The sequence below is a fragment of the Ixodes scapularis genome, unplaced genomic scaffold, assembly GCF_016920785.2.
Source record: "Ixodes scapularis isolate PalLabHiFi unplaced genomic scaffold, ASM1692078v2 PGA_scaffold0__279_contigs__length_252992795, whole genome shotgun sequence".
In the NCBI taxonomy this organism is placed as follows: domain Eukaryota; kingdom Metazoa; phylum Arthropoda; class Arachnida; order Ixodida; family Ixodidae; genus Ixodes; species Ixodes scapularis.
In genome coordinates this window covers 41,776,031-41,798,734 of record NW_024609835.1, presented here as the reverse complement: position 1 = coordinate 41,798,734, position 22,704 = coordinate 41,776,031, and the positions used below count along the sequence as shown (strand labels likewise).

Here is a 22,704-nt window from a genome sequence, read left to right as displayed (position 1 = left end):
ATCGCGATAAGAAAGCGAGGCGTCACAGCAGCCGCGTCATGGCGCTGATAGCATGGAGCGGTGGACGGTCCGGTGTTCACCTTCATATCGCGATAAGAAAGCGAGGCGTCACGGCAGCCGCGTCATGGCGCTGATAGCACGGAGCGGTGGACGGTCCGGTGTTCACCTTCATATCGCGATAAGAAAGCGAGGCGTCACGGCAGCCGCGTCATGGCACTGATAGCACGGAGCTTTCGACGGTCCGGCGTTCACCTTCATATTGCCGGCGGGTCTACACCTGAACATACGACAGGCGATTCTGACACGCAGTGCGCATTCCCAAACTCGGGAAGCAGACGATACAGGCTTGCGTTCGGCGGCAGTTACCTGAACAGTACTGTAAAATTAAGATGCCAGTATCATTACGGAATGGAAATAGGATACAGATACATGGAAGTCAGGATAACGTCCATTTCAAACTCCAACTGAGTAAATTTTTTTTCAAAAAAGAGTTGGAGACCTCTTTCGGCGGCGTCGCACACTTTTGACGCCTCGCTTGCGAACGCCGGCGTGCGTCATCTACGAGGCGGGCGCCTGGAGGCATGGTCGGAAAAGCTCATCTTTAAGAAAATATTTTCTCAGCAACAACAAGAAGCAATTTTCTAAGTTTTTTATATGTTGAACAGTTGAGGTGGATTGAACTTTTGGCTATTTCGAAAGTTTCGGGCCACCGCTGTCCCCACTGTTTTCTGTGGCTCTTGTGGTCGTTCCTACATAAATTGAAGATTTTGTCAAATAAAACGCAACAAAACTAGACCGAAAATGTAATGCAAGCAATTCAATTGTTAGTCTTAAGAGAAAAAAGTAAAAAAAGTATTGTAGCTAACACTGAAATATAATTTGTCTAAAAAGAAAATCTCATTAATTTTCTTTTATTTGGATCTCCTATTTGGACTTAATATGGCGTCTTTCAATATTTACATCTTAATGTAAGATAGGGCATATTACTAAGTGATTAGGCACTCACCTAAATTTGCGTGGTGAGTAACCGTTTTCTTGCAAAACGTTTTAACTACATAGGTTTTGTGCAAATTTCAGAAATTTCGAGCATGATATCAGCAAAGATAGAATTTATTAAAAAAAATGAAAGACGTTTACAAATCTCTGTAATGCGAAACTAGAGCGCAGCTCTTGAGGAGGAGGAGGGAAGAGTACGGAGGGGAGTGTATACCCCTCCTCCTCCTCCTTCCCTCCTCTTCCTCCGTTCCTCCTCCTCTTATCGTGCCCCTGATTTTGTTCATGGGTGACGTTGACACGGAGTCGTGACGTCATTTTTCCCGCTAAGTTTCGCGGGGAGGCTGAATTGGTGTTGAAGTCACGTGACGTCAATTTTCTTGCTAAATTTAGCGGGGAAACGTCCCATAATGCAACGCGCACAGTTACGCTGACGCTGCTCAACCCGGAAACGGGCGCCTAAGAGCCGCACTTTTATATATATTTATTTATTTATTTTAAATAACTTCTACTTTCAATTTCTTTTAGTTCAGAGGATTTTTTTTATCCAAATTACTTTTTTCGTACATATCCCAGGGATGAAAAGATTGCCGCTTCCACTTTGGCATGGAATGACCCCATTGCAACGTGGTGTTTGTTTCTAATGCAGTTGTTTTCAGGTCTCGGTAAGACGTTATGCACAGTCCCATCAACATATCAAACAGAACACGGAAACAGTAAGAATGTTGTTTTAAAACACCAACAAACGAAAAAAAAAAAAAAACACGTACAGAAACTACTGTTGCGATGCAAAAAGTGCTGCATGAAACGTGGCATTCCTTCGTCCGTAATAAGTATCTCTTTTTCAATTTATTTGATTTCATTTTTATTTGTTTTATATCGAGGTATTTTATTCGCGCGCGGGGGTTTACGAAACTGCCGAGTATCAAGAAGGCATACATAATCCAGAAAATACGAAAACAGCCCCGCACGGTTACGACTTTTTTTCTTTTTTCGGAAACTCCTTCAAATTGGCTGTTCTGTTTATCTGCTTTCTTTTGTCTTCGGCGTTTGTGTATCAATGCACCCTTGGCTGTACGGGCAAACGTGATGTAGTATATTTATGCTGGAGTTAACATCCAGGGGACTAGGATCATTTGTCATGGCAACACTGGACTCGGAATCCATTATACTCCGTTTCACCTTACGATGGACTGCAGTAGACGTTACCCGTCATTCCAACCAATCAGGCGGTGCCAACGCATCACGTGACTACATGCTCCGCGCGTCGCTGCCCCTTCCTAAGGTCACGTGACACTCATACGACGTTTGATTGGCTCCGATGACCCGTAGCGTCTTCTGCAGTCCATCGTAAGGTGGAACGGGCTGTAACAAACATGAGTACTGGCGAGTCCTCGAGCTCAGAATTGGAATCTACGTAGCAACGAAATATTTTGATTTTGTTTACTTTTCGCTCGTTTTCGCTCCCCCGGTCACTGCGCATTATGAAGATTACGCGATTGAATTTTTTTTTTTTTTTCAGGGTCGTTTTAACATTTGGCAGATCTTGCCGCTGCGATTCCACGTGACGCGAGCCTGGAGCTATGTAAGTGTTTACATTTGGAGGACTCTGCATTTCGAGGAAGGCTATATACTTTCAATCGACTACTTCCATAAATGTATCCGGTCAAAAAAGCTGACTTAAGTCAAGATCGGCTAGCTTAGTTTTCTATTTTATAATTATAATAAATACATTTTCCAACCAACCAACTTCCATACATTCGTCACCGCGCGCGTTGCATTCTGGGAATCCGTGGGCCAGGAGCGGAGCGCCGTATGGATCTTGCTGCCCACTGATTCCCACAACGCATAATGTGGCAATACGCCGTGATGAGGCGCTTCGAGTTTTGAAATAAGTTAATTGGGTATGTTTTGCGCACTGCGGGGGAAAAAAATCGGAATGAGTAAAGGTATTTGAGTGCTTTCACACGTTGGCTGTACGAAAAATCCCGGCATTCCCTCCGTACCAAATCAACGAACTCGCGGCCGTTTCGCTAATCCGTCTTTAAATTTTACACACAGTGATGAAAATGAGGTAAAAGTTGAGAGGAATGTCTGCTTCCGTGTCTTAATTCCTTACCCTGTAACAAGCTCTAGTTCTTTCGCAATTTCATGAAGTAAAAAAAATTATATCTTATAAAACTATACCGCATATTTCAACTTTGCTAAAAATCTGATCAACTCGCCGACGAGCTAGCAAACTTACGTTCAGCAGAACAGCAAACTCTTGGAAGACGAAGCCCGCAACGTTGTTTCACACGGTCGAGTCGCCCACGCTCCTCGCCGGCACCGAGGACATGCTGGTACCACACCAAGATCGGCATGCAAGCGCAAAGGCCTCACCCTCCCTGCTCATTCGCGGAAAACGAGTCAGTCACCCGCCCTCGGCAGCAGGCGTGGTAGACTCGGAGACAAGCCGCCTCTCCCTCCTTACGGATCGCACCACAGAAGTCCGGTTCCTCGTCGATACAGGCGCAAAGGTTTGCGTGGTCCCACAAACCCCACAAGATCGCCGACGACGTGGTGATTTTCTCTCACTCCAAGCAGTGAACGGATCAGCGATACAGATATATGGGGAAAGATGTTTGACACTCGACTTCGGTTCGCGTAGGCTGTTTCGTTGGGTTTTTCTTATAGCCGATGTCGACCATTCTATTATCGAAGCTAACTTTCTACGTCGTTTTGGGATTGTGGTCGACTTAAGTCATCACGTCCGGGTCCCCAATTTGTAGAATATGCGGTACGTAACTCTTTAATGCTCTATCTACAATATTTTACATGCTCTAGTGTCTCATCGTCTTTACCACAGGCCCGACAGATATAGACGCCACCTTCGGGTCGAATCTCTATCAGTATGGTAACGTTCGCAGGGCCCCGGCTGCTCGTGCCTCGAATAACAAAAGACTGCCCAAACTGTTGTCATAAAGCTCGGTTCCAGCTGATATTAGCTCTTTGTTGTCACTGTAAAGCACCAGATTCGGCTTTCCTCGGGCTGTTTCAAACCATCAAAGAACGTCTTTTTCCCTGACTCTCCTCCGTGCCTCAGCCTCCCACTTCGTTTCTGTTGGTGCCTTTGGTGTCCCCATTGTTCGGGTACGAGAAGCCCCATCGAGCAACATTGGCGGGGACCACCTCTTGGGTACAAAGCGTTGCATTTGGATCCGAGTTCCCACCGAACGATGACGCAGCCCTCGTATCCAATACGGGATCACTCTACGTACCCGAACAATGGCGCGCTACGCTGCGCTATCCATCCGTGTCCTCCATCGTTGGGGTACGCACACTGATCCCGTATTGGATACGAGGGCTGCGTCATCGCTTGGTGAGAACTCGGATACAATTACAACGCTTTGTGACCAAGAAGTAATCCCCGCCAATGTCGCTCGATGGGGTTTTTCGAAAACCGCCGATTTACGGTCCGTATCGGGAACTACATCGGAGGACCACGGCTACTGGGAGCTGGCACAACGGCTCTGTCCTGTCCCCTCTCCTTTTAAACGTGGATATATGGTCCGCCCTCCCTACAGACTCTAGCAAGTTTTCGATCTCGAATTCTTAATTCACCTTCCGCTCGCCCACGAGCTAACCATCATCATCACTTGTTTCATTTTTTTTTTTTTTTTCATCTGTGCGATTCTTTTGTGTTATCGTTAGACGCTGTGCCGCAGGCCTTCGTGGTACGGGCGACATTCCTTTTCTCGCCGCCATGGCTCTATTCAGCTAAAATAAATAGCTCTATCCCTATCCCCAGTTTTCGTAGACGACATCAGGTGCGGCGCTAGCATCAACACTAAGTCACTTCGTAGAGGCCTGCACACCGTCGCTACAGATCTCCAGTTTGCCGGCGAATCCGCAATCCACCCGAATACGGTGATTGGAAATCAGTTCCGCCTGACCTTCGCAGGAAGCCTCATTCCCCCTCTTCGACAGTTCAGATTCTCGCCACGAGAGGAAGGTGGACCGACGAAGCGAAGACATGTCTCAGAGTTGTGACCTAGTCATGCCACGTCGCCCTGAGCAAGCGTAAAGCAGCGGCCTCGCCGCTAAAACGTCATAAGAAAGGCAGTCTGCAGAAACTGTCTGAGGCAACTTTCCAGTATTACGCGTGCAAGCCCACGAGGCACGAAAAGACTAATCCCACAAGTATTTTTTTTTTTTTATGGCTGAGTTTACACGAATGCGATTGTAGCCCACCGAGTCGAGCAATGACCAATCACAAGCACACTGGCTCCCTACTTCTTTTCCTGCTACCGATCTACTGCTACCAATCAAATTACTGAAATCTTGATCTGATGCGCTACGGCCGCATCCATGGGAACGCAGCCTGTGAGACGTTGTAAAGGTCATAGCACTGTTTACTGCAGCCCCACGCCGCTGCGAAACTACGCGGTTTCGTCGTGTGTCCCATTCGCACACGCTCCGTGTGCAGACAAGCCTTCAATCAAAATCACGCACTCGCGCAAGTGCGTTCGAGAGCGATGCGGAAAGTGCCTTGACAACGTCGCATAAGCTCTGGTTATGTAAATGCATTTTTACGCTCTAATTGATTCAACTTTGCACTCAACGTTAAGCCGGATGTTGTGCAAGTACTCAGAGTCGAGACAATCCACTGCTTCCTCTTGCCGATAACGCATGGACCCAAGTGCTTTACAAACCCCACGCTTACGTCACGATTGTATACTATAAAAGGAACACGAAAAACAGTTTCTAAAGGGTTTCTTTACTCATCGATTTGAGCCCGTCTCATCACCACCCTAATATCACTTGGAAACGATTCTTCCTTTTATTAAGACACGTTTATTCAAATTTTATTAGGTGAGAGGGAAGGACTGTTAATTTAGAGAAGCGATAAATTCAATTCGTTTGTGGGATAAGAAGACTTAATAATAATTAAAAAAAAAAAGAAATCACCTGGCCTAAACATTTTGTCAAATGCAGATAGCACCAATAAGGTAGTTCCTACCGTTGTGCGTAGACTCCGTCCCTACGCACTGGAGGGGGGGGGGGAGGCTGAACCCCCCCCCCCCCCCCCTTTTCCCCTTCGCGCAATGCGACGCCATTGGTCGCGCGCGCGACCATTGGTGGCTTCTTTCTTCGCACCGTAGCAAGCCCGTGTACGTGTTGATCGCACCCACCAACACGTACACGAGCAAGCAGAGTCCGTGTAAGGTTCCCGTATAAACGAAAGTAATATTAAATATTGATAAGATGCAAATAAAGAAAACAAAGACTGTTTAAATTGTTTGCCATGTCCATATGCGTACAGAAGAAAACAAACTGCACACTAAGCGTGACACTGTTAGCGCGAACGTGACATCTGCGCTTTTTCGAGTTTTACATCGGCAGGGCAATAACGGGCACCAAAATTTATAACTTTGGTTTGTGTCCCAAATGAGCACTTTCTGTCACACTGGTACTTTTATTAACAGCCTTTCGATTCTAAGAGAAAACAGGAAATTGCTTGTTCGCGCTAACAGTGTCGCCCAGTGTACAGATGGGCATTTTTCTGAATTAGCACATCAACCAAAAATATAATTTTATATTCAGCAAAAAAACAATTATGTAAAAAAAAAGGCATTTCCGAAGGGTGTGTTTCTATTGAACTTTCATATGAGCAAGGGATTTGCAAAGTATAGTTAACACTCAACGTATTGGAGTGCGCGGTAAGTTCTATTCCAATAGTTAACAAGTCGTCTTACAAAAAGAGAAGGCTGTTTAAAGAAAAAAAAAACTATTTGTCCGTTCCTTTCAATTGGAGAATAAGATGACCGCAACGTTTCCGGACTTCCAGAACTGCTTAAACAGGCAGCAAACCAGGAACAATATTCGAATTGTAACTATCACTATAGACACAGTTAATTAGTTATGTTTGAATGACGAATTTTATGTTTCGAACAAGTTTGCAGAAAATATAAGGTGGTGTCTTATTTCCTTATATAAACTTGCATTTTGCCAGGGTACGCCAACACATACCCCCGTATTTCATTTCGGTAATTTTGATACACCAACTTCTTCCACAGTAGAGATATATCATTCTAAATATTAAACAAACGTCTCCTCCCAGCGCAGAAGGACCTCAAGCTGTGTTTTAAAAACGTTGGTCGGCTTCGACGTTGTCTCCTATGTTCCATAATAGACGTAACCTCGAAGTTAGCCTTTTTACTCATTTCGTCAGCCAGAAAAAAAAAAAAAAAAAAACTTTGTCAATTTGGACAGTTACCGAGTTTATCCATTTGGTGGTTCTAGCATTTTCAAGATATGCTGAAACCAATAAAACATAAACAAGCTGCAGCGCTTTTCTAAGATTTGTGTAGATTGATATATCTAGAGTCACTAAACAAACTACACATCAGTCATCTCGGTGCCCGAAATCGAAGTTAATGTTTATCAGAGGCTTTAATCCGAGATCGCAAGCAACGGCCTTCCGTCTTCCAGAAATGTTAAAACAGTTCGCGACAGAGCAATAAGATATATAGCCCGAGCTTCCTGTCACCGCGCCTAAAGCTCAGAAAGACGTATTTTACAGTCGCAACGGTCTTAAAATGCGCGCACTTTGCACTAAGCACGGAGATACACAGAGCCCATAAAAATACAAATCTGGAATTGGAGTGCCGATACTGTAAGCATAGGTTTTATAGTGACTTTAGGTGAATCGAAACACCCGACATAACAAACCAAATGCAACTTTGATTTTGTGGGCCGCCAGATTGTAATTTCTGGGTGACTTTGTAGAGTCATTTATAAGGCCACGAAATTAACGCGAGCACATTAGCGTGGTGTTATTCCGGGCAATCGTCTCGTGTAATGCGTTTCTCCGATACTCGAATGGTCAGAAGAAAAACGAACGAAAGTGTTTGCCTGTGAGATTACATATCCAATTTTATTTTATTTTAAGTTTTACTTAGACCTTACAGTAACAAGGACCACGTTTCTAAGAATCGGTTTGTTTTCCAAGCGAACCCTCACCACGCAGATTAGTAGCTTTGATGGCAGAATTTCAGTTTTGAAGGAAAGACAAGGAAAAACACAGCAGAAGCCGGCGAGTGCTTGTTTACTGCCAACTCGAATAGACAAGACAAGGAAGTTTTCTCGTGATTATTCAGGCGTAAGTTCAGACCTCTTCAAGCATCTGCAGATTTGAAACGCGTTTTGATTACGTTGACGTTCCCAAATGGCTCACCTTAAGGTTATGTTGTATCCGAAATCTGAAACGCAACGCTATTTAAAAAGAAAGAAAAATCAAATGTATGTTGTGTGCAATTCAAACTAGGAACTAATTATCGTTAGGCTTCATTCATTCAGATTGACCAGTACCAAATTTAGCCCAGAGCTTTGCGACGAGAAACTGAGGGTGAGGAGGAGACGAGAGCGCTTGGGGACGTCAGAATGCCGAGCTCTGATTGGACTGATTAGTGGGTAGACCTAAAGCTAGCTGCCTTTGTCTACACTGCAATCGTCGAACGCCTTCGAATGCGAAACGCCGGCGTCCGGCGTTTCACTACAGCAGCATTGGTGACACTCAATCAGTTCACTTTCTGACTACAAAACCTCAATCTTCTAAAAGTAAACGTAACCATTTTATTTTTATTGATTTATTTTTACATTTAGCACTAACTCAAATTTTAGCCGGTTCACGCATGGGAGTGCAAACTCAACTTCATGCAGGAAGGTCAAACGGGACCTGTAATTTTTAGTAGATTGCAAAACTTTTGATAACTTCTTTTTTTTACAGAATTTTGTTGTGGATTAAATTCTTCATAATAGAAGTTTGACATGCTGTAGTCATCATCTTGAACAAAGTTCTAAGCACTAAGAGAGATAGAGAAAAAAAATGGGCATTGAAGAAGTGGCTGCTAGACTTCCGAGCGGCTTGAAGGGTACTAGCTGAAGTGTTGCTTCCAAAACCTTAAGTGCTTTGAATCAAAGTGGAATAAAATGTAATAATAGTTAAAACGACTAACGCTCCAGAGTGCATGCCGGGAGTGTAGTTACAGATGCTGCACGCGTTCGCATTGTCTGTATGAAAGATTGAGAATAAATGACATAGGGCGATGACGAGAGCACGTCCAAAGTATCCTTTGTTTTTATGGTTTTGCGTAATCGCTGCAAACGATAGAAAGTGCAGCGCGTGTAGCTATACTAAACCAGCCTGCTCCTAAAGAAGTTAATTAGGACACACCCAAAAATAAAATATGAGATAACTATACTGCTACGACCCATTGTATGTTCCTATAATCCTGCTAAATTTGCTTTGAAAAAGGGTACCATAGTTTCGTGGATAAATCGATTTATATGCGGGTAGGGTGCATTAGACTGGGGAGGTGTGCTGTCCGGCGGCCATGAGAGGATCGCGATGTGCAAGCACGCCGTTGAGGGCGCTGTGGGGCAGAGCGCGGCCATCTCACGGTTGACAGATGTCTGGCGGCTGCAGCAGAGATGCTTCATAATCATTCGGCGTCAAAACGGTCGTATTCCACGTTTGTTTTTCTCTGCACGGTTATGAGAAGGCATAAGTTCCATCCTATCTCATACCGCTACAGTGTACTAGAATACGTATTCTAGTACACAGTAATACCGCTGTGAAAAGGCGTAACTTGCGCGAGCGGCAAAAGACAATATTTAAAGCGCAAATGAAGTTTGGGAGCCGTCATTTACTTACATTGTCTCGGTTCTTCACTTTTCTTTTTTTATTTTTTCGTTTTGTTGTTATAAAATAATAATTGTCAATGTCACCTTACGTACCAGCATTAAAAAAGCGAAGTTTGAGTATGATGTATGATATGGGATGCTTTCCTCTGTGTCAAAGCTCTTTTAATTTTTGTTTTTTCGGCAGCTACACTTTGCAGACTTTTAAATACTGTAGTTTTTGTTCTGGTATTAAAGGGGCCATGAAACGATATCCGATTGGAATCTTATTGACTGCAGAGGCGCACTGGTCCTAGCCTGGCATAAGTATACTCGCACAGACCACCGCTGATTCTGAAGTGTTTTTGTTGCAGTGAAATTGCGAGGATAAAAGGGGACCATTTCTCTCAGTCTTGCCCTCGCAAAGCTTGATGACGCAATTGTGGGATCGAAACCACCCGCCTGACGACAGTCGAGCACGGCTCATGGATCGGACACGAGAACTGCGTGACCACTCGACTTCGGCTCGTGACAATGAATGCCTCGGCGGACACCCGGGTAGTGGCTCGTGCCCAACCACTGCGGTGATGACAATAGCCGTAACAATGCCTGGAGCTCAGGACGCGTTTTTTACTTTGGTAACCTCAGCGCGTGGGTATGATTAACGTTGGGGGCATAGGAAAGGCACTAGGCCACGTGGCGGCTTGTTCTGGCTCCGAGTTGAGGGGATGCACAATGCTCACATTTCTCGAATTTTTTTTTTCTTTTTGTCGGCTGTTTATGTCTACGAAGAAAAACTAAGGATTTATTCAGTTATTAACGTTAAGGAGTGATTCTGAGTAGTATTTAGCTAAAGTAGAAAAATCGTTTCATGTCTTTTTTAATACACCTTTTTTGTGTAGCATGAACTAATGAAAATCGAGCATTTCTTGAATTCTGCATTCTCAACCAAAGTTGATAGACCATTAAATGTCTGAACTTACTTCCTCTAGTGAGCACGCATTATGTAAAAAAAGAAGAAAAAAAATCATCAAGACGGGCAAGATAAATGGAGCAACTTTAACTGCTTTCTTTATTGAAGAGCAATCTTACTTGAAGAAATGTGTTTTCTCTGACATGTCACACAGGTCACACATTATTCCTAAACGTTTTTTTTCTGCATCATTTGTTTTTTTAGTCAGACGATTTTATTTTACGGACAAATAGGCCTGGCTTGGCGTCCAAAACAAGGATTGTTTCTTTTTGCTTGTGTTGTAACCCGCGTTGCACCCTACTTAGTAAAGTATTTGATCGTACCGGGACAAGGCGAGCTTGGGCGGGCATGGGGGCGCAAAGGCTGGAAGGTCGTTAAACTAAATATGATGATCACGTGGTTCATGGGCACCATGGTGTGACTAACTTGAGCAATGTTTCCTGGTCGTCAGACAAAACTGATCAAAATTCGTAAATCGCTAACTGCAATTATTAAAGCTTTAAAAATCGCGACACTTGGTGTATATACTAAGTAACCTATAAGAATTTGATTTTAAGACTTTTTTTTTAACTTTTGGTATGGAAGTAGCCGGTACTGTGAAGACAGCGCCAACATCTCCATCGTTTTCCACTTATTAAAAAAAAAGAAGGAAGAAAAAAGATTTTTAGAATAATGAGTTTAATGAGTTCAGTCGTGAGTACGTTGAGAAAATAAGAAAACATATTTTCTTCGGTATTAGGTTTATATATATTTCTTTTTTAGATAGTGGATATCCACACAAAGCCAGCTTTAACCAAATTACAACAATAGAAGACTTCACAAGATCCGTCGGCAAGAACCTCAAGCAAGCGACACGCAATCTTCCAGTTCCGCGGGGACGCGTTGGAATAGTAGACGGGCAATATGAGCGTCTAAAGCCTGGTTCAGACAGTTGCGTTTGACTGCGTTTGACTGCGTTGCGGCAGCGAGAAACCAGGACATCCCTGCTGCTTATATCGCGTGCCAAGATGATTCCTTGAATTGGATTCCGCGCTTCATATGAAGCACAGACGTGCCGGTGACTCGATTTCGGTTCTCGACGCAACGCAGTCAAACGCACTCAAACGCAAGTGTCTGAACCGACAAGCAGAGCGTCGACACCGACGAACGGGATGTCTGGAAGCATACAAGGAAGCTCAATGAATTCACGGTCAGATGCGACTAGAATTACAAAGGTTTTTGGAGAGAGTTATGCGGAACCTTGACCCCTTTCACCCGAGGTGTCAAGGTATATAACATCTTATGAAGTTTACATTCCCCAGTGGTTCGATCGCGACCCTTCCGTGCTTTGGCTGTAGCTCGTGGTGGGTCTGAGATGATTGTGGCTGACTAGTTCTGTGTTTCGTTCTCGAAACCTGGGGCGGCAGCGAGTACTACCGAGTTCCAGACATCGACTGCGAATGCGAAAATGGAAATTGATACGCATACTTCTGATGCAGATACACAATTGGACCGTCCATTCACCATGGAATATCTGAAAACGGCGCTACGGACGACGCGCCGGCGCAGCGCCACTGAACCGGATCATGTCACACACAGTGCTCTAGCTAATCTCTCACCAGATTTTACGCCCTTTTTACTGCAAATATTTAATGCCATATGAATAGCAGAGGTTGTCCAAAAATCTGGAACCTAGGCTTAGGAAATCACCGTTATCCCTGAAGTCCTATGGGACTCCAGGGATAACGATGGGAAAGGCGATGAAGAACTTGGTGAACGAGTGGCTAAAGTGGCAGCTGGAGGCCAGCAACATTCTTCCTGAAACTATGAGTGGATGTCGACGTCGGTGAATAACAGATAGTATTCCTGACCTGGTGACCGACATTGGGCATGAAAGAACTCTAGGCAACCTCACTATTGCATGTTCTATAAGGACTAATTCATAAATGAGTGAAAGATCGAATACTTTGATAGATTTCAAATTTTTCGCGCGATAAGAACATATCTGACATGAAATCAGATAAGAAAGTCCAGGAACTCGAATGGCCTCACGGTGTACCACAAGACAGTGTATTCACTCCGACGTTATTCGATGCAGTGACGGGATAACTGACTCACCTTCTCCCATTGTTTCTTCATTTCTCAATTTATGTTGATGCCATTTGCCTATGTGCTACAAGTTCTTCCTTTGAAATAATTCAAGAACAATTACAAGCATGTCTCGCTGTCATCGAGACTTTTCTAAGAGAGAGAGAGAGGAAGGATCCATTGGCGTCAAAATCGGCTGTCCTTCTATTCACACGCAGACAGTTTAAAGTGTTTAAAATTACCGTGGGAGAACAAGTCTTTGAAATGGTAAGAGAACATTGTTTTCTTGGCGTCATGTTAGATCGCTCACTACCTTGGACAAGACATATGGCTATGCAAGAAACGAGAGTGAATCGTATCATCAATGTCCTTTGTTGTATTGCGGAGACCAAATGGGAACTGTCAACATTGTCACACCCGCACCCACCACACCGCCCTTGTTAAACAAACCATTGCATACTCAATACCTAATTTACATGGACTTTCCTAGAATCTAGAAACATGACTACATTTACGTGCTATACTCCGTTCACCCTTAAGCTGAGGCTAGAGGCTCCGCCTTCAGCGCGAGCTGTCTGCCTTTGCTAACACAAGTGTGAACGCGCAGGCACGCGAAACCAAAGCACTGCGGAAGCCAGCGAGCTCGCTCTGAAGGCGGAGCTTCTAGTGAGTGTAACACGTGGCCTAAGGATATTCTTAGGAGTACCCCGTGCAAGATCGGGAGTTCTATTATTTGCAGAAGCTCGAGAGGCTCTAATCTCGGTTCTTCGGTATAAAGAACTTTTCAGACATTTTTTTTTAAAGATTACTACACAACATAATCGCCATCCGCTTGCAACTAATCTAAAGAAAAGGACTGGTGCACGAATGCATGCTACACTTATGTCCAACCAAGACATCCGTCTCGAATATTTTTTTTGACAACCACACTACCCCAGATTTGCTGTACAAATTACTCTGAGTCATTTGTACAGCAAACAGAAAAGCAGCACGTTTATCTACACAGACGGAAAAGGGAACTGCGTCTGCCTTCTTCATACCTGACCTAAACGTGTGCGAGTCGTACTGCCTCTCTCACCGAACGTCATTAACTCCCAAAGAGCTGCGGGGAATTCTTTCTGCTTTTAGTTTTATTAGGCAGATCAACAGTGCTCGAGAATGGGTGGTGTGTACAAACTCCAAAGCTGCCCTTGCCTCTTTACAAACCATGAACGCACATGGTCGCAATGCTATGTTTGTGTATCGGATTCTTCGGGAAATTTCGAGCGCGACAGAGGAGGGACACAACATTGTGTTTCAGTGGGTTTCCGGGCACAGCGCCATTCCTGGGAATGTAACAGCTGATAAACTTGCTACGCTAAGACAACAACGTGGACTTACAAGAGGTTCCAATTTCACCGCGTGATGTACGCTTTCTAATCAAAGACCTCCGTGAGCGCTTATTAAATGTCGTCTGGTTCAATGAACATGCCGAAACGTCTCTTCCTTATGCCATAAATATCCATCTCAACTTTTCAAGACATACAGATTTACCAAGGAATATTGATACATTAATTTACAGGCTCCGACTGAGTGTCGCATTTACAAAGAAGTTTCTTTTCAAGATATGTCGAGCAACATCCCCAGGATGCACCTGCGGCCTCGTAGTCGAAGATGTAAAACATCTCATACTTGAATGCGGACGTTTTTCAAGGGAACGATGGCGCCTGGAGCAGCGCGGCTTCGAATAATGGACAATCGACCGCTCACACTTTCAAAAGTATTGGGACCATAGCCGTCTCCGGCACAGCAGAAGAGAGCTCTGCATGCTGTTCGAGACTTTCTCACAGAAACTGATATCGCACAAAACTATTGACTTTATGCGACTAGAACTGTTTAAATCATTGTTCAGGAGTTTGTACGGTATATCCATGGTTGTGTATACCGGTTTGAGTAAGTGCCTTATGTGCGTGACATATGCGTACATTACCATGTGTTGTTCACGCTATATATATATATATATATATATATATATATATATATATATATATATATATATATATATATATATATATATATATTGACAATTAGTATAGAGTAGCCGGTACTGTAAAGAAAGCGCCAACATCTTCATTGTTTTTCACTTATTAAAGAAAGAAGAAAAAAGATTTTAAGAATAATGTACCTGTTTCATTTTCATGTCCTAAACCCTTTAAGATGTTTAAAACTTTTCCCAAGTAGTTTAATGAGTTCAGTGGCGGTAGATTGAGAAAATAAGAAACAGGTTTTCTTCGGTGTTATGTTTATATATATATATATTTGTAGATAGTAGATATACGGTATTGGGTTCCCCGTGTACCTATAATATGTTTCTGTATTATACAAATACTAAGCTCGCATGTCTTGTAAATCAGTGCAATGTAACAACCAATTAAATAGCAATAAAGTCACAAGTTCTAAATCAAATATAGAAGGAACAATTCTTTTTTAAGCTTTTAGTGTATATTTCTTTAAAAGTTTATCAAGGTGGCAGGAAGTCACGGTTTCCCTACGGTCGTTATTAAAAAGCCCATTTAGGTCGTTGGTCTAGATAGAAAATTATGGCCGGTGCAGTAAGCCCGTGGTTTATCAGATTAAATTAGGCAGTAGGTTGCAACAATCGGATACACAGCTAAAAGAGTGTCGCACGTTTTAACAACATTTTAACGGCAGGCGTACTAAGTTTTCGTAAGTTTAGGCTTATTTTAGGTTGCACTTCGAATAGCATTTTGGTCAAAATAACTTTTCTTCCGGACATTTTTTTTTTTTTAATAACTGCGCAAACAAAAGACGCTGACGAAGTTTCACTTTTGGGGCAATGTCACTTAAAAAGAACATCTGACTAGTAATTCATTTTGGAAGTTCGTGCCTCCTACATGTGAAATGGCCAATCCATGGGGATAGAAAACTTGATTCTTGGTCGTCTGACAGCCGATTACTGACTCATTACTGATTAATGACTCTGTCATTTTTATTTAGAAAATGTCAGCATTTCTAAATCCCAACGCCGCCGTTGTTAATATTATTTTTTTTTGTAGTGGTTGAGCTTGCTAGAAAGTTTTTTTGTTTTTTTTTTAGGGTTGTGAATTACTCGACTAACCAAGCGCGTTTAATTTATTATTACATCATTCACCGGCTATTTTTTATTAACGGATTATTAGATTAAAAGTGGATCCCCAATTTTCTCAGTAATCACTAATATTATCTTCGTCGCTGTCAAAAAAAAAAAAAAAAAAATCAAGAACTGTAAATGACTGGCGAGTCTTTTGCTCTTCCGGGGCCACGTTCCTTCGAAGTGCGGAGCGTTATTTCGTACAATAAAATTTGCTATAATAAGAACAACTATTATTTCTATTATAATATTTGCGCACCGTTAGTCATTATGATTGTGAGGATCAATCGGCGAAAAATAATTCATTTTGACTTGATGTCAATCTTGTTTGTAAAACGATTGTAAATTTAAGGTTACCATTGTTTGTACTTCCTTGAAAGATCAGCATCTCATAGAACAAGGTGGACTAAAAGTGAAAATAAACTACAGTCGAAAACTCGTAAATAATTTGCTGCTTTGCTTTTTTTTTTTTTTAGAATATTTTGTTGTTGTGTTTGTTTTCCGTTTGTCGATCGCACTGCCATCTATACGTAAAAAATCAGTCGAACACTGCGCGGGTTTTCTTTAGGGGTTACCCTCTCACATTCGCATAAAGTGAATATTCATATGTAAGTAACACATATTTCACACTTTTGAAATTCTTAACAAACAACTATTGTAACTTGATGTCAGAAAACAAGAGTGTGCATTTTATTTTGTTCTGTCCTTTACTTCCGCTACCAGCACATAACGTTTGAAATTAATGTATGCCAAATAAAACTAGTAAATACAATTGATGGCTTTATTAAAACCGACTGCTCTTGCATCACTTTCCAAATGCGTAATGCTATAATTATAATTTCCCGGTACTTTAACAATTTTTATTAGCCTCAACGTTAGACCAATTATTCAATTAAAAGTCGCCGATCAATCGGTTACAATTTTCTACATTGTTGCCAGCCTTAATTTCAGGTTTATCGCAACTATGAAACATCTGGAGAACTTTGGAATATAATGTAAAAAACGCGATACAGTTAGCACTAATGCGTGGCACCCAGCTCTCAGCATAACTTTTTTTTTTTTTTTTCACGTCAGAAATACTGTTATGAAAACTACTAGTTTATTGGAATGCACTTGTGTGTGAAAAATTGACTTCGGAGATAATATTTAGTGCGCGACACTATAAAGGCCCGTTCTCGCATACAGCATAGCGCTACCTCAGCCTCATTATGTCAGCGGTGGATATAGCGCTGAGCTTGCATATGCAGCACTGACATTGCCAGATACAAGGGACGCAGCGCTGACGCATGGATGGTAAGTTACGTTCGAGTCAGCGATGCATCAGGCCTGTTTGTGTACTTCGTTCCACCTTGAGCAGACGACGTTAACGACCCGATATGACGAATCAAACAAGGTCATAACCGCAACGTTATGGAGGTTCTCGCATCGTTGTCTACTGGTGCTATCGTCTGCTAAACAAATCAAATGCAGCGAATGCCCGGTGACTCGCACTTTTAGTATATGCGTCGGTGTTTGTACGTGTTCGAGCCTTCGACTGGCGCTCGGGGTTACGGTGAAATGAAGTACAGCGTTGATTTAGCCGCGCTGCTCCGTATGCGTGAACCGCACCTTAATGTATAAACGCCGAAGTCATGCGTGCTCAGGCTTTGTCATGTAATCAATAGCTTTTTTATTATTATTTGGAGGAAGTTAGTAACGAAAAGAAAAAAAAAAGTGTTCCCGGCCGTGAAGACAACAAAAACATGGCGCGCTTTTTCTATAGACCACAGAACACAGCGGGCGTCTCAGACAACACAGGCAAACCGGGGGCCAGCGCAAATCGAAAGCACATGCTCGGACATCGAGCCGGGAAAGGGAGAAAAAGAAAGAAAGAGAGGAGAGGGCGGGAAGGGCGAGAGCGCTTCGCCAGGCGGCGCTATCCGAGGGCGCTCACTGTCGCAGTGGGACCACGTGATTCAGTGCAGCCGAGTCGATGCCATCGGCATACACTTTGGCCGCTCGCCGACCGAAAAGAAACAAAACAACGTAAACGCAACGAGAAGTGTCGACCCCAACCTGCTTTCGTGTTTGTTCCGTCGAGCGGAACACCGCTAAGCGCGCACCAAACATGTTTTTTTTTTTTTTCGTTCATTACAGACGATTTTTTAAGCACAATGTCACAACTTGCTATTCGATTTCAACGCTCCCGATGACGATCGTCACCGAAGAAAAACTATAGTATACTCGATTCGTGGCAACCCGGAGATCGAACAGTGACGAAGACTTCGAAGAGTCACGCTATTAAAAGTACGCGGTTGCCACGCAGTAAAGGAAAAGCGGCTTTCTCCTCTTCAAGGAACAAAACAAACAAAAAAAACACGCAATGTGCAGCTGCGTTTCATTTCTTCCGAAAAAGCGCGACATCGCGCGCTCCGCAAAAGTGTGCTGCCGGCGTAACAAAAAAAAACAAATCCTTTCGCGATTTTTTTCTTCTTTTTTCTTTTTACGCAGTGTTTTACTGGTTGTATTTTCTCCCGGCGTGATCGGGGCAGTGAAAGCTGCGCTACAGCGTTCTCTTGCATCTCTCAGGCGCATTAATAAACCCTCCGAGCCGAAAGTCTTATGCATGCGGGTGCCTGCTCCGTTTCCCGGGGAAGATCGGAGAACCAGTTAGCAGCATCCCAGGTTGATTATCCTTTCTCCCAGAGAGAAAATCCTAGCCGTTCGACTTAGCCCGAATCACCGCACCTCTCGAGTTTCTCGCTCTCTTCCCGTCGCATACATATTTACGGGCGCGCACACGAAGCCCGACGGCGAGGGAGAGGAAAGCACGACAGAAGGCGGGGGAGGGCCGAGCGAATGCGAGAACGCAGGGGCCTCAGAGATCGGGATCAGTCGAGGAGCCTGCGATGTTTTGCTGCGCCCGTTTAAATTTGCAAGTCGTTCTCGTTTCGGGGGCTGTCCTCGTCTCTCTGCTAGCTGTGTTGATCAATAGGGACCTTCAGTGGATAGTTCGCGAGAGCTTTGCGCTGCCCTGGCGGAAGCTCGTGCCGTCGCGTTGAACATCAGTGAAGCACGCGTTCGCAGGGAACCGCAGTCCGCAGCTTACGATCCACGGCGAGTCTTTCGTGGCAAGATCCAGACATTGCGAGCTCCGAAGTGGGACACATCGGGGGGAACGTGTACGGGCGATCGCCGAAGACGTCAGTGTCCGAGGGTCGGAGGCGAGGGGGCGGGAGAAAGGGAAGGGGGTGCGTCTGCGGCGCGATCGCGGTCGGCTCAACGCGTCAAGAGACCACGTACGGCCCCGCGGCGATCATTTCCGGAGTCTTGGGTAGGAGAAGCGGCCCACTTGACAGTCGGTGCGGGGCCGAAAACACGCCGTCGGATCATAGCGCGACGACGAGCGCGCTTCGAAACGCTCCGCAGTACGGGTTGGCTCGGACTAGTCACGAAACCGCCGAGACACGCAGCGAGCTGGCCGCCGCTTATCGACGACCAGCGCGCGCACCCCGCAGCTTAGCGCTAACTCTGCGCGTTTTCGCGAAGGCCTTCTCTCTACTCGTTGTCGACGAGCAGCTTGAAATAACACGTCGCCGCCGATGTGCCCGAGCGCGCGCGCGAGCCCGATCCTACCGCGAGATTGTATCCCCCGACCGCCGAGATCGCGGGAACAGCACCGGTCCCCGTGCGGGATCGGCGGTGAACCGCAGTGCCGTCGCACAAATAGGTACAACGACGACGACGCGGAGCTCGCGTTTTGTCGGCGGGTCCGTCCACGTACCTGCGGCCCAAGTGATCCATGCCGGGGAGAGCAGGCGCCTCACCCCAGCTGCCATTCGCCGAGTCTGGCACCGGGGGGGGGGGACGGACGTGGGGCCGCCGCTGACGAGGCTTGGCGGTCGAGGCTGCCCAGGGCACCCCGGCGTGAGGTCCTCTCCTCGGATCAGGCCTTGGGCGCTTCTTTCCGCCCCCTCTGTGGGCGACGGCGGGGGTCACGTGACGGGCGGCGCGGGAGAGGGCGCGCGGAGGGGGAGGGCCGCGGAGCCGCGCCCGCGTTGTCGCGCAGGGTTGGGACAACTCTGTGTGTCGTCGAGCTGGCTGGGGAGTGAAGGCAGTCTGAAGTTGCCTGTCCATTGTGGTGGCTCTCTCGCGTTATCTTGAGAATGACGCGGGCATAACGTAACCGATGAATTGCTCACTTTGATGTATTGTATTCTTATGTCCGTCTCATTTTTCTTTTTTTTTTTCCTTAGCGCAAAGAGAAGTTGGTATAGTTTGCATATTATTGTAATTTGACATTAATGCTGCCCTGTCAGCGCGTACGTTACACTAACCAAAGTATTTTTTAGACTTCAAATTATATATTATCAGCTAGGATCAATACTGGTGCATTAGCAGCGCGAGGGGTCTCGTTAAAAAAGTGAATTATGCCTGTACTTCATCGGGTGCATTGATTGCATGCCACTCTTGGCTTTCATGCAGTCGTCGCGAGCTATCGCTACTCTTATATCGGTACGGGTGCTTCTAAACACCAGTTTGCGCAATAGATTATAAAGTGACTAGTGGTTCCGGTAGGCGCTCTAATGTTTCTTTGGTCTATCGAGGACACTGCCAAAAAGTACTGCCCCCTGACGACGACACTTTCCTGGTAGGACCAGGTTCAAAAAGAAACTACGTTGCTTTTAGTTTATAATCATATTTAGCTTGTCCCATTTACCAACATGAGTGAGGCAATCTTGAAATAACATTCATCCCGAGTGTTCTAAGCGGCGTTGCAGAACGCCCGGGCACGAGCACGTGCTTGTAGATAGCGTTGTCCTAGACGAGAGTTCGCATAAACACAGCATTTTTAAGACTTACGCTGCCGTGCCCGTGCCTGTGGTAGCGCTGGCTGCAACTTTCGAGGCAGAGTAGGTAGGGTTCGCTGATGGCCGTCCGCCGTAATGTCAGCGTTAACCGCAATGGCACTTCACCTTTGGCTTCTAAGTCCTGCGGGGAAGCTCTCCTGTCAGTTGGTATGGGTTGAAAGTTTTGGAACCTTTTTCTTGGCATTTTCCTGCCATGAGCTTTGCTTAGGGTACGTAGGGTAGCGTGTTGGATCTTGGCTTTCAATCCGCGAGTTGAGTTCTGAACACTTTGCGGCAGAAGCCTTCCAGTGCACATAATTAGGACGAAGGCCTGGCGCGACACGCGGCAGGTGCATTCTACATGTTCTACGGGACTTTGCACGTTTAGGTTTGCTTTATTAACTTTATAGCGCACGCTACTTTCGAAGATTGTTTAATCACACTTTTAAGGTGACAGCCGTTATTGGTGAGGTTTCTCAGCGGATCTGATGCGTGTACGATATGGCCCGCTAAATTTAGAGGTAAACGCTTCCCGCTGATTTTGACGGGGAAACCATTCACTTTATGCCAATGTGTCATGTGACATTACGCCATGTTACGTCATATAATGTCACAACTTCCCCGCTAAATTTAGCGGAAAAACTCTACGTTATGTCACTTGGCGAGACGTCATAGGATGTCACAATTTCCCCGCTATATTTAGCGGGAAAACGCTTAACGTGACGTCGCAATGTAACATGACGCCATGTGATGGCCCAATTACTCCGCTAAATCTGGCGGAGAAATGTTTCACGTAACGTCACGTGATGTCACAAGTTTACTACTAAATTAAACGGGAAACACACTATGTGACGTCACGTGACGTGCCATCAAATGATGTCACTATTTTCTTCCTAAATGGACCGGGGAAACGCTTCACATGCCGTCACATGACGTTACAAGACCATGTGACGTCACAAGTATGTGACGTCACAATGTCCTGTCACGTGACGCCACGTGGCGGTGTCATCTTTGCACCTTTTCCAAACTTTGGACTGTGGTGGAGAATGTTTGTGTGCATTCCGTACTCAGCAGAGTGTGCAGCGTCTCGACTGTCGCCTAAGTTAATCTGCAAGACACGACCATGAACTGGAATTTTTTTATTATTTATTTTTCACTGTGATCTTATCAGGCCGAAGAAGAAAGAAGCTTCTTAGAGATATCATGTTGTACTAAGATCAGGCGATTAGAAGACCTCATCACAGGCGGTGTTATGATCCACACTCAAGAAAGTAATCGTAATTTATCGTGTGTGACAATATATATAAAGAAAAGAAAACGATGAGATGAAGCAGTATCGCGGGAAGGAAACGCTAACGATTCGGAAATGTACTTGGTGATGGAGAGGCTGTTGGTGGCTAAGTTGCGAGTGCAAGCGGAAACAGCACCAGCATCGGTTTCTTCAACGTTCAGGGTATGACCTGTAAATTGTGAAGCTCAGAAGCGATGCAACCAATTGGCCACATATTCTTAAGGAACTCTATTTAAAACAAAAAGCTTACCTCCAAAACTGATCAGAGCATTTTTTTTAATAAGCAGTGCATATACAACGCCATACAGTATTAATGGACGAAGAGCTTGTTGGTACGGGTCAAGATTGAAGAAAATATAAACATGTAAGGCGAAGACGACACAACCACATCTTTCAGCTAGCAACAGACGTATAGGAATTCCAAAGCGAGCAACTGATTAAATGCGGGAAAATCGAGGAAAGGGGAAGGTGACAAGCAGGAAGGAGGGAAGATATGATAAGATAAAATGCAAAGTCAAATCGACAGAGTAATCTGTGATTTGAGAAATTCAACTTCAGTCTTCGTTAAAACCAGAGAGGGATTAGAAACGTTTTTTTTTGCTGCTCATGGTGAACGACGCTGTTATCTCCCGGCCATATCTGCTGTTATGTCCCCCCAAGATTCTTGTATCTTCAAAATTAGGCCTGCAGTATGTGCAGGATCGGGCGCGCATGACTATGGAATGATAGGACTCAGGTGAGGCTTTGAAAACTTCAT

At 44.7% G+C, this 22,704-nt stretch overlaps 1 protein-coding gene across 1 annotated transcript in view; it reads right to left on the bottom strand.

Annotated features, from left to right (window-relative positions):
• Window positions 1-19,810, bottom strand: part of LOC8034042 (protein quiver) — a 49,399-nt gene extending 29,589 nt beyond the window's left edge. Inside the window, exon 1 of the mRNA XM_029974485.4 lies at window positions 19,591-19,810. Coding sequence (XP_029830345.1) covers window positions 19,591-19,645 — 55 coding nt within the window. The 5' untranslated portion in view covers window positions 19,646-19,810. The remainder of the gene's footprint in view (window positions 1-19,590) is intronic.
• Window positions 19,811-22,704: the final 2,894 nt, after the last annotated feature.